The following is a 12,674-nucleotide window of genomic DNA, read 5'->3' as shown; positions in this document are numbered from 1 at the left end:
TGAAAAACACCCCCAAAGCATAATGTTTGACGGTGGGGATGGTGTTCTTGGGATCATGGGCAGCATTCCTCCTCCTCCAAACACGGCGAGTTGAGTTGATGCCAAAGAGCTCGATTTTGGTCTCATCTGACCACAACACTTTCACCCAGTTCTCCTCTGAATCATTCAGATGTTCATTGGCAAACTTCAGACGGGGCTGTATATGTGCTTTCTTGAGCAGGGGGACCTTGCGGGCGCTGCAGGATTTCAGTCCTTCACAGCGTAGTGTGTTACCAATTGTTTTCTTGTTGACTATGGTCCCAGCTGCCTTGAGATCATTGACAAGATCCCCCCGTGTAGTTCTGGGCTGATTCCTCACCGTTCTCATGATCATTGCAACTCCACGAGGTGAGATCTTGCATGGAGCCCCAGGCCGAGGGAGATTGACAGTTCTTTTGTGTTTCTTCCATTTGCGAATAATCGCACCAACTGTTGTCACCTTCTCACAAGCTGCTTGGCGATGGTCTTGTAGCCCATTCCAGCCTTGTGTAGGTCTACAATCTTGTCCCTGACATCCTTGGAGAGCTCTTTGGTCTTGGCCATGGTGGAGAGTTTGGAATCTGATTGATTGCTTCTGTAGACAGGTGTCTTTTATACAGGTAACACGCTGAGATTAGGAGCACTCCCTTTAAGAGTGTGCTCCTAATCTCAGCTCATTACCTGTATAAAAGACACCTGGTAGCCAGAAATCTTTCTGATTGAGAGGGGGTCAAATACTTATTTCCCTCATTTAAAATGCAAATCAATTTATAACATTTTTGACATGCGTCTTTCTGGATTTTGTTGTTTTTATTCTGTCTCTCACTGTTCAAATAACCCTACCATTAAAATTATAGACCGATCATTTCTTTGTCAGTGGGCAAACGTACAAAATCAGCAGGGGATCAACTACTTTTTCCCCTCCCTGTATGTTCAGAGCATGTGCGGTTCTTTTTCCACCTCGCTCTCTTAGAACACACACGACCACAGTAGTAGCACAACTAAGTTCTAATGTACAACTATGACTTCATAGAATTCATTTGTATTCCAAGTGTAGGCCTTGGAATCCAAGGAATAATAAAACACATTCCTTGTTGCACTCCTACTTCATTTAGAAGCAAATGCATTCTTAACGATGCATAACATTGGTCATGAATCCACAGTGACACCTTTTATGACTTGCTTGTGTGCTGTCGACAAATACGTGTTGTTCAGTGAAGTCATACTGTCTGTGATGTGTGCAGGGAGCGGTTTCCCGTTTGGTTGCCTTGTTTCTCATGAAAAGATCTTGTTTGTCTGACCTGAATACACATGCAATTACACTCTGTTTAATGCATAAATATGACTTCAATTTTCTTTGATAATATGCAAAAACTATTTTTAGGGGAAATTACAATATGTAGTCAGTCAAAATGATAAAGGGGAAACAACCTTGCAGTACATCACTTGTTTTTGCAAAGCAGGTTTGGCAGGTTTCCTGTCTTGTTTTGGCGGTTGCCTTGAGTTTTTACACGTTAACCTGATTTGCGTTACACACACACACACACACATTTCTCTTGGAACACAAGCGTTAGGAAGTAGGACTGCAGCATGGATGACAAGGCATCCTTGTTTCCCCTCTGATCCTCACTATGGTTCCTCTCTTCTCTCCCACAGCTCACCCTTACAGAGAGGGAACAGCAGGCCCATACGCTTTGAGCCGCCAATGCTGGACTTCCATGAACAGTGAGTTAACTTCCTCTACCTACAGATACACCTGCAGTTAGAGCGTTGGGCCAGTAACTGTAAAGGTAGCTAGTTCGAATCCCCGAGCCAACAAGGTGAAAAATGGGTCAATGTGCCCTTAAGCAATGCACTTAACCCTAATTGCTCCAGGGTTGCTGTTGATAATGGCAGACCCTGGCCGTGACCCCACTCTCCGAGGGTGTCTTGGGGGGGGGGGGGGGGGGGGTTGGGATATGCAAAAAAAACACATAACAAGCATTTCGCTACACCCGCAATAACTGCTAAATATGTGGATGTGACCAATACAATGATATCTGATAATACAGACTTGTACATGTGTGAAATAGGACAAATACAAACAACCACCTAATTATTACATCAACTATTCTGTTGATTTGCTTCCTGACACTTTGTTGAGATTACGTTCTGTGCATCCCCCACTCAGATCATTTGACAACATGGCATTGATACGTTTTAAACGTGCTCTTATCTGCTGGGTGTTTCCACAGTTAAGATAAGTGGACTTCTGGAACATGATCGTTTCCCTAGTTTTATCAAGATCTGTTAGGAGAGCGGCAAGGAAATGGAAATAAAATAGATTTTCTTTGAGACTCCATTTGACCCCATGAAGCCTATGTGTTTCTGACCACTATATGTTTTTGCGACAACTATATGTTTGTGCGACAGCTTTCACAACAATATTTCTCTTCCTGTTCCCAGGCCTGTTGGAATGCCAAAAATGGAGAAAGTTTATTTGCACAATCCTAGTGCAGAGGAAATAAACTTGATATCTATATCAGCAACAACTGCACATTTTCATGCATCATTCTTTCAAAACAGGGTGAGTAGCTAATAAGTATAACCCTATGGCTGTGTCCCAATCCACAAGTATGCAGCATTTCAAGGCAGGACATCAAAATTGGCGTGTCCCAATCCCAAGGCCCCTTTAAAATGCTGCCTTTGAATTCTGTCTTAAATGTCAGTTACCTACTGAGAAAAGTGCTACCTATAAAGGTATGTGCTTTTGTAGGCAGCAGGCAGGTAGGCAGCAAGCTGCCTTTTGGTTTGGGACACAGCCGATATCTCCTGTCTTGAGGAGTCTCCTCCTCTGCAGGCATACGCGTGGCTCGTTCAAGGGCTGAAAGAATAAGCCCTGTGTTTGTCGGTGGACAGAGGCACATTTATCTGACCATTCTGATTCCCCTGCCTGTCAGTCTGACCATGTGACCTGGCTGTTTGTTTGGGTATTATGTGCTGATTTCTACTTTTTGAAAAACAAGAGGCACGTGCTCAACTGTCAACATGCCGCCATCTTGGGCCTCTTAACTGAATTGTAAAACTCTTGACAGCTCTGAACCCAGTGCACTCGTGAGCAGAGGAGACGGTGAATGGTGTGACTGTGCTGCTCAGCATGTTGGAGTCCTGAGACTAGAGCAGTAAAATCAAGTCAAATAAGGAAGAATGTGGACTGGAGCAAAATGCACCCTCTTTCCACCTGGTCTTTAAACTCTGACATTTGTATTGTTAAAACGATTTGTTTATGTCTGGCTGTCTCCCAGTATCTTATAAAACAATATGGCATCATGACAAGAATCTTCGTTTTACTGCGTCATCACATTAATTAATTTAACATTTTCAATAAATGTTCTCAATCTTAATTGGTTGGTTATATTGACATTTCCAAAAGTAGCTCGACCTTTTGATTCCAATCTTTTCATTGGATAATTTTCGTCTTCTTTCTCCACAGTTAATTCATCCGATCCCTTCTCTTTGTTTCTCCCTGTAGATAATTCCACCAGGGGGGAATACATCGTTTGATGTGGTCTTCCTCGCTCGAGTAGTAGGGAATGTAGAGAATACTTTATTTATTAATACCTCGCATCATGGAGTGTTTACATATCAGGTGTGTATGAATACATATGTTTAGGTAATAATGTGTCATATCTATACTAATAATTAATCATGGAGTGTTTACATATCAGGTGTGTATGAATACATATGTTTAGGTAATAATGTGTCATATCTATACTAATAATTAATCATGGAGTGTTTACATATCAGGTGTGTATGAATACATATGTTTAGGTAATAATGTGTCATATCTATACTAATAATTAATCATGGAGTGTTTACATATCAGGTGTGTATGAATACATATGTTTAGGTAATAATATGTCATATCTATACTAATAATTAATCATGGAGTGTTTACATATCAGGTGTGTATGAATACATATGTTTAGGTAATAATGTGTCATATCTATACTAATAATTAATCATGGAGTGTTTACATATCAGGTGTGTATGAATACATATGTTTAGGTAATAATGTGTCATATCTATACTAATAATTAATCATGGAGTGTTTACATATCAGGTGTGTATGAATACATATGTTTAGGTAATAATATGTCATATCTACTAATAATTAATCATGGAGTGTTTACATATCAGGTGTGTATGAATACATATGTTTAGGTAATAATATGTCATATCTATACTAATAATTAATCATGGAGTGTTTACATATCAGGTGTGTATGGATACATATGTTTAGGTAATAATGTGTCATATCTATACTAATAATTAATCATGGAGTGTTTACATATCAGGTGTGTATGAATACATATGTTTAGGTAATAATGTGTCATATCTATACTAATAATTAATCATGGAGTGTTTACATATCAGGTGTGTATGAATACATATGTTTAGGTAATAATGTGTCATATCTATACTAATAATTAATCATGGAGTGTTTACATATCAGGTGTGTACGGATACATATGTTTAGGTAATAATATGTCATATCTATACTAATAATTAATCATGGAGTGTTTACATATCAGGTGTGTATGAATACATATGTTTAGGTAATAATATGTCATATCTATACTAATAATTAATCATGGAGTGTTTACATATCAGGTGTGTATGAATACATATGTTTAGGTAATAATATGTCATATCTATACTAATAATTAATCATGGAGTGTTTACATATCAGGTGTGTATGAATACATATGTTTAGGTAATAATATGTCATATCTATACTAATAATTAATCATGGAGTGTTTACATATCAGGTGTGTATGAATACATATGTTTAGGTAATAATATGTCATATCTATACTAATAATTAATCATGGAGTGTTTACATATCAGGTGTGTATGAATACATATGTTTAGGTAATAATGTGTCATATCTATACTAATAATTAATCATGGAGTGTTTACATATCAGGTGTGTATGAATACATATGTTTAGGTAATAATGTGTCATATCTATACTAATAATTAATCATGGAGTGTTTACATATCAGGTGTGTATGAATACATATGTTTAGGTAATAATGTGTCATATCTATACTAATAATTAATCATGGAGTGTTTACATATCAGGTGTGTATGAATACATATGTTTAGGTAATAATGTGTCATATCTATACTAATAATTAATCATGGAGTGTTTACATATCAGGTGTGTATGAATACATATGTTTAGGTAATAATGTGTCATATCTATACTAATAATTAATCATGGAGTGTTTACATATCAGGTGTGTATGAATACATATGTTTAGGTAATAATGTGTCATATCTATACTAATAATTAATCATGGAGTGTTTACATATCAGGTGTGTATGAATACATATGTTTAGGTAATAATGTGTCATATCTATACTAATAATTAATCATGGAGTGTTTACATATCAGGTGTGTATGAATACATATGTTTAGGTAATAATGTGTCATATCTATACTAATAATTAATCATGGAGTGTTTACATATCAGGTGTGTATGAATACATATGTTTAGGTAATAATGTGTCATATCTATACTAATAATTAATCATGGAGTGTTTACATATCAGGTGTGTATGAATACATATGTTTAGGTAATAATGTGTCATATCTATACTAATAATTAATCATGGAGTGTTTACATATCAGGTGTGTATGAATACATATGTTTAGGTAATAATGTGTCATATCTATACTAATAATTAATCATGGAGTGTTTACATATCAGGTGTGTACGGATACATATGTTTAGGTAATAATATGTCATATCTATACTAATAATTAATCATGGAGTGTTTACATATCAGGTGTGTACGGATACATATGTTTAGGTAATAATATGTCATATCTATACTAATAATTAATCATGGAGTGTTTACATATCAGGTGTGTATGAATACATATGTTTAGGTAATAATATGTCATATCTATACTAATAATTAATCATGGAGTGTTTACATATCAGGTGTGTTTGAATGCATATGTTTAGGTAATAATATGTCATATCTATACTAATAATTAATCATGGAGTGTTTACATATCAGGTGTGTATGAATACATATGTTTAGGTAATAATATGTCATATCTATACTAATAATTAATCATGGAGTGTTTACATATCAGGTGTGTATGAATACATATGTTTAGGTAATAATATGTCATATCTATACTAATAATTAATCATGGAGTGTTTACATATCAGGTGTGTATGAATACATATGTTTAGGTAATAATATGTCATATCTATACTAATAATTAATCATGGAGTGTTTACATATCAGGTGTGTATGAATACATATGTTTAGGTAATAATGTGTCATATCTATACTAATAATTAATCATGGAGTGTTTACATATCAGGTGTGTATGAATACATATGTTTAGGTAATAATATGTCATATCTATACTAATAATTAATCATGGAGTGTTTACATATCAGGTGTGTATGAATACATATGTTTAGGTAATAATATGTCATATCTATACTAATAATTAATCATGGAGTGTTTACATATCAGGTGTGTATGAATACATATGTTTAGGTAATAATGTGTCATATCTATACTAATAATTAATCATGGAGTGTTTACATATCAGGTGTGTATGAATACATATGTTTAGGTAATAATGTCATATCTATACTAATAATTAATCATGGAGTGTTTACATATCAGGTGTGTATGAATACATATGTTTAGGTAATAATGTGTCATATCTATACTAATAATTAATCATGGAGTGTTTACATATCAGGTGTGTATGAATACATATGTTTAGGTAATAATGTCATATCTATACTAATAATTAATCATGGAGTGTTTACATATCAGGTGTGTATGAATACATATGTTTAGGTAATAATGTCATATCTATACTAATAATTAATCATGGAGTGTTTACATATCAGGTGTGTATGAATACATATGTTTAGGTAATAATGTCATATCTATACTAATAATTAATCATGGAGTGTTTACATATCAGGTGTGTATGAATACATATGTTTACGTAATAATATGTCAATATATCTATACTAATAATTCTGTAATGTCTGTATACTGGAGATATGTTCTGGACACTGTATGTAAGGGTCCTTTATGGGTTGCATTTTCTGCTGTTTTTTTTCTCGTGCCTGCCACTTGAAAACCAGCACACAGTGTGATCCTCTGGATCTGAGTGCTCTAGATCAGGTAGATCCCTGCTGTAGATCACGTAGATCCCTGCTGTAAATCCTGAGTGTAATGTTGTGCTGTTGGTTGTCTTATCCCCTGCAGGTGTTTGGTGTGGGTATCCCCAACCCCTACAGGCTGCGGCCGTTCATAGGGGCCCGAGTCCCAGTCAACAGCAGCTTCTCTCCACTCATAAACATCCACAACCCACATAGTGAGCCACTGCAGGTAGTGGAGATGTACTCTAGTGGAGGAGACCTGCACCTGGAGCTCCCCACAGGGCAGCAGGGAGGAACGCACCATCTGTGGGTGTGTATAGATCAGGACAGTCAGGGTATTTTTATATAATCCATCAGGAGATTATTATCTTTTTTACTTTCATGCATAACATAACTTCTACACAATTGGGATTGGAATTGAGACATTCCTGACCGGAGCTGAATTTTAAATGAGGCAACTACTTGACCCCTGAATAAAAGAAAGGACTAAACTTGTATTTTCTGTTCTTCCTTCCTGTGTGGTTCTCAGGAGATTCCCCCGTTTGAGACAAAGGGGGTGATGAGAGCCAGTTTCTCCTCTAGAGACGCAGACAACCACACAGCCTTCATCAGAATCAAAACAAACGCCTCCAACCAGGATGAGTTCATCATTTTGCCTGTAGAAGTGGAGGTCACCTCAGGTACGTTTCCAATAGCAACGCCTCACACCATATGTTTCCAATAACAACGTTGTTTCCAATAGCAACGCCTCACACCATACGTTTCCAATAACAACGTTGTTTCCTATAGCAACGCCTCACCGTACATTTCCAATAGTAAACACCTCACACTTGTACACTTTTAGCTGTGACTGGCTGATTGAGCCGTCTCCTGATCCTGTGTATCTTTGTCCTCAGCACCGGGAATCTACTCCTCAATAGAAATGCTGGACTTTGGTACGCTACGCTCACAAGGTATGCTGTGTTCACTTCACGTTTATACCCTCATTCTCGAATGGGTCAGGCTTTCGTTAAATATTTTTGTGATTTGGTCATTTGAAAATGGTACTTCGGTGATTGATTTTTTGTTTGTTGTATATTCTGTTGAAACGTTTCACAGATCGACCAAAGCAGTTGAATTTGCACCTTCTCAATTCCGGAGCGAAAGATGTGCAGATAATGAGTGTTCGAGCGACGCCGTCAAACGATGCCGTCATGATAGACTTCAAGGCTGTCACGTTAAAAGCTGGAGAACATAGATACACCAAAGTCGCCAGTATTAGTTTTGATGGTAAGTGAGCTATATTGCTCACTACTCCCCATACCTTCTGGAATTTCTCCTGCATATTGCACCTCTGCCTTTTTGTTCCAACGTGTTTTGACACAATTTTTTTATATTTTTATTTCCAGCATCGAAAGTTCAAAAAGCTTCCCAGTCCTCCGGTAAAATAACAGTAAAAGCGAAAGAGAAAAGCTACTCCAAACTTGAAATCCCATACCTAGCTGAAGTTCTAGAAGGGTATGTGTTTCTGTTTCTGTGACCAATGACAAGTAGTTTATTTAATCACTGAAAATAAGTTAATAGTTTTTTTTTTTTTTTACCTAAACAAATCACCATTACAAAATTTCAGAACAATTGAAACGTCTTCCCTAACTCTCCTCTCCATCTCTGTGTGTCAGGTATTTGGGGTTTGACCATACGGTCACGTTGTTCCACATCAGGGACAGTGTGCTAGAGCCAGTGGTCAAGCCCATCCACCTCACCAACACTTTCCACTTTGCCATCCGCATCCATGACGTGTCCCTTCCAGACGAAGCCAAGACCATGTTCTTAGTAAGTTACTGTTATGCACTGTACTGTGTTCCAGAGGCCTGTTGCTGTCGGGCAACTCAATGCTTGCAGGCTTTTGTTCCAATGCAGCTCAAACACAACAAACTTCAATCAATTACTAATCACGGCTCTCAAGTCTTAAGATAAGAAATGGCTACTTTATTGATCCCTGAGGGGACTTTGGTTTGTCAAGTCTTAAACCTGTTGAACCGCTCTGTTGTCCTCTGAGTGTGTCCTAATGCTGCAGCATATATGAACGGTCCCCTGTGTTTTCCTCCTCAGGTGCAGAACTTCAGTGAGCCAGTGTTGATCCCCCCTCAGGAGTCTCGCTACATCTTCTCCCTCCACTTCCAGCCCGTCCGGCCATCCAATCACATTGACAGCAACATTCTGCTGGTCACCAACGCCTCTAAGTTCCACCTCCCCGTCCGCGCCTACACTGGCTTCCTGGAGGTACTGCAACACACACACACTGGGGAAAACGCATACACACTGGGGAAATAGTGTACACACACACGCATGAAATCGAACACACATACACACACACGAACACGCTCAAGCAAATTGGGGGAAACACCTGCAAATGCATATTGTTATGAAACCCGTAACTAGACCTTCACCTCTTGGTCGCCAGTCCAAGCAGATTATTATTTGTTCAGATGGTGAAGAAACATGAATTCCAAACGGGCAAGCCTAAACTAAAAATTCAAAATCAAAAACGAAAGGCCATGAACCAGCAGCCTCACGGCTTGTAAGATGGGACGCTGACTGACGATCACCTGATGTGCTTATCAACCAGGCTGAACAAGGTTCCTGCTGCCCCCTGGGGGAATGGAGTGTGGAAGTGTATCCTGTATAGGGTGTTTGTGTATGTCCTAACGCTAACCTTGCCTCCATATCATAACAATATACTCACCTTTTTTCCTCCCCTTCTTCCCCTCTCCTCCCAACAGCCCTTTGTCCTGCCGCCCAGTCTGCAAGAGAACTTCCTGGACTTTGGTGTTCTCAGCGCTACAGACACCAGCAGCATCCTGTTTGTGGTTGTCAACAGCAACCCCATAGAGGTAGGCTCAACCTCTGCTCTGTAGACATCCCATAATAAAGCAGTACAGCTCTCTTTTTGAATGCATGTGTAACTATTTCAATGCTTCACTAGAGGTAGCTGCCTAGTATCTCTCCTTCACCTCAACCAATTTGAAAACAGATTTGATTCGTGTGACGAAAAAAGAGACAAGGAGTCATTTTATCACTCTCTCACTCGTACAGCTGGTGATCCGGCCGTGGCTGATGACAGGAGAGAGTCTGAGTGTGGAGCTGTTGAAGATAGAGAGAGGCAACAGAACCACAGTGCTGACCAAGAGCAGAGAGCTACACAACGCCTCAGCTTCTCCTCACAAAACGGTAACAGCATCGCACCTACTACTGTCCCTGGGCTGGCTGAGTCTAACAGTACTTGAAGACAATGGAGATCATTTAAGCCTGCTATAAAATATTATGAAATGTTCCCTTCTTCTTTAAAAAACAACAACATTTTAGTCATTTAGCAGATGCTGTTATCCAGAGCGACTCAGTTAGTGCATTCATCTTAACATAGCTAGGACAACCACACATTTATTTATATATATATATATATATATATATACAGTGCTATGTAAAAGTACTACTTTTGCATATTTGTGATACTGAATGTTATCAGATCTTCAACCAAAACCTAATATTATATCAAGGGAACATAAGTGAACAAATAACACAACAATTACATATTTATTTCATTTATTTGATAAACAAAGTTATGCAACACCCAATTCCCCAGTGTGAAAAAGTAATTGCCCCCTTACACTCAATAACTGGTTGTGCCACCTTTAGCTGCAATGACTCCAACTAAATGCTTCCTGTAGTTGTTGATCAGTCTCTCACGTCGCTGTGGGGGAATTTTGGCCCACTCTTCCATGCAGAACTGCTTTAACTCAGTGACGTGTGGGTTTTCAAGCATGAACTGCTCGTTTCAAGTCCTGCCACAACATCTCAATTGGGATTAGGTCTGGTCTTTGACTAGGCCATTCCAAAACTTCAAATGTATTACTTTTTAGTAATTTTCATGTAGACTTGATTGTGTGTTTTGGATCATTGTCTTGCTGCGCTTCAGCTTCAGCTCACAGACGGATAGCCTGACATTCTCCTGTAGAATTCTCTGATACAGAGAAGAATTCATGGTTCCTTCTATTAAGGCAAGTCGTCCAGGTCCTGAGGCAGCAAAGCATCCCCAAACCATCACACCATCACCACCATGCTTGACCTTTGGTATGATGTTCTTACTGTGGAATGCAGTGTTTGGTTTTACTTTTTCACACAGGGGAATTGGGTGTTGCATAACTTTGTTTATGAAATAAATATGTAGTTGTGTTATTTGTCCACTTATGTTCCCTTTATCTAATATTAGGTTTTGGTTGACGATCTGATAACATTCAGTATCACAAATATGCAAAAGTAGAGAAAATTTGAAAGGGGGCAAATACTTTTTCATAGCACTGTGTATGTATGTATGTATGTATATATATATATACACACACACACACACACACACACACACAGTTGAAGTCGGAAGTTTACATACACTTAGGTTGAGTCATTAAAACTAGTTTTTCAACCACTCCACAAGTTTCTTGTTAACAAACTATCGTTTTGGCAAGTCGGTTAGGACATCTACTTTGTGCATGACACAAGACATTTTTCCAAAAATTGTTTACAGACAGATTATTTCACTGTATCACAATTCTAGTGGGTCAGAAGTTTACATGCACTAAGTTGACTGTTCCTTTAAACAGCTTGGAAAATTCCAGAAAATGATGTCATGGCTTTAGAAGCTTCTGATAGGCTAATTGACATCATTTGAGTCAATTGGAGGTGTACCTTGAAACTCAGTGCCTCTTTGCTTGACATCATGGGAAAATCAAAAGAAATCAGCCAAGACCTCAGAAAAAAATATTGTAGACCTCCACAAGTCTGGTTCATCCTTGGGAGCAATTTCCAAACGCCTGAAGGTACCACGTTCATCTGTACAAACAATAGTACGCAAGTATAAACATCATGGGACCACGCAGCCATCATACCACTAAGGAAGGAGACACGTTCTGTCTCCTAGAGATGAACGTACTTTGGTGCGAAAAGTGCAAATCAATCCCAGAACAACAGCAAAGGACCTTGTGATGATGCTGGAGGAAACGGGTACAAAAGTATCTATATCCACAGTAAAACGAGTCCTATATAGACATAACTTGAAAGGCTGCTCAGCAAGGAAGAAGCCACTGCTCCAAAACCGCCATAAAAAAGCCAGGCTACGGTTTGCAAATGCACATGGGGACAACTGCACATGGGGACAACTTTTTGGAGAAATGTCCTCTGGTCTGATATAATAAAAATAGAACTGTTTGGCCATAATGACCATCGTTATGTTTGGAGGAAAAAGGGGGTTGCTTGCAAGCCGAAGAACACCATCCCAACCGTGAAGCACGGTGGTGGCAGCATCATGCTGTGGGGGTGCTTTGCTGCAGGAGGGTCTGGTGCACTTCACAAAATAGATGGCATCATGAGGAAGGAATATTATGTGGATATATTGAAGCAACATCTCAAGACATCAGTCAGGAAGCT

General features: G+C 38.4%; 1 protein-coding gene across 1 annotated transcript in view; it reads left to right on the top strand.

Moving 5' to 3' along the window:
• The window catches only part of LOC311109626 (transmembrane protein 131-like), a 38,083-nt gene that overhangs the window by 6,719 nt on the left and 18,690 nt on the right, over positions 1-12,674 (top strand). Inside the window, exons 4-15 of the mRNA XM_084152565.1 lie at positions 1,675-1,743; positions 2,464-2,584; positions 3,530-3,646; positions 7,324-7,527; positions 7,747-7,897; positions 8,114-8,170; positions 8,316-8,486; positions 8,606-8,714; positions 8,876-9,029; positions 9,309-9,479; positions 9,980-10,090; positions 10,293-10,427. Of these exons, the coding sequence (XP_084008691.1) occupies positions 1,675-1,743; positions 2,464-2,584; positions 3,530-3,646; positions 7,324-7,527; positions 7,747-7,897; positions 8,114-8,170; positions 8,316-8,486; positions 8,606-8,714; positions 8,876-9,029; positions 9,309-9,479; positions 9,980-10,090; positions 10,293-10,427 (1,570 nt within the window). The remainder of the gene's footprint in view (positions 1-1,674; positions 1,744-2,463; positions 2,585-3,529; positions 3,647-7,323; positions 7,528-7,746; positions 7,898-8,113; positions 8,171-8,315; positions 8,487-8,605; positions 8,715-8,875; positions 9,030-9,308; positions 9,480-9,979; positions 10,091-10,292; positions 10,428-12,674) is intronic.

This window comes from Coregonus lavaretus (assembly GCF_964263955.1).
Source record: "Coregonus lavaretus genome assembly, chromosome: 35".
Taxonomy (NCBI): domain Eukaryota; kingdom Metazoa; phylum Chordata; class Actinopteri; order Salmoniformes; family Salmonidae; genus Coregonus; species Coregonus lavaretus.
This window is presented reverse-complemented; position numbering and strand designations above follow the sequence as displayed.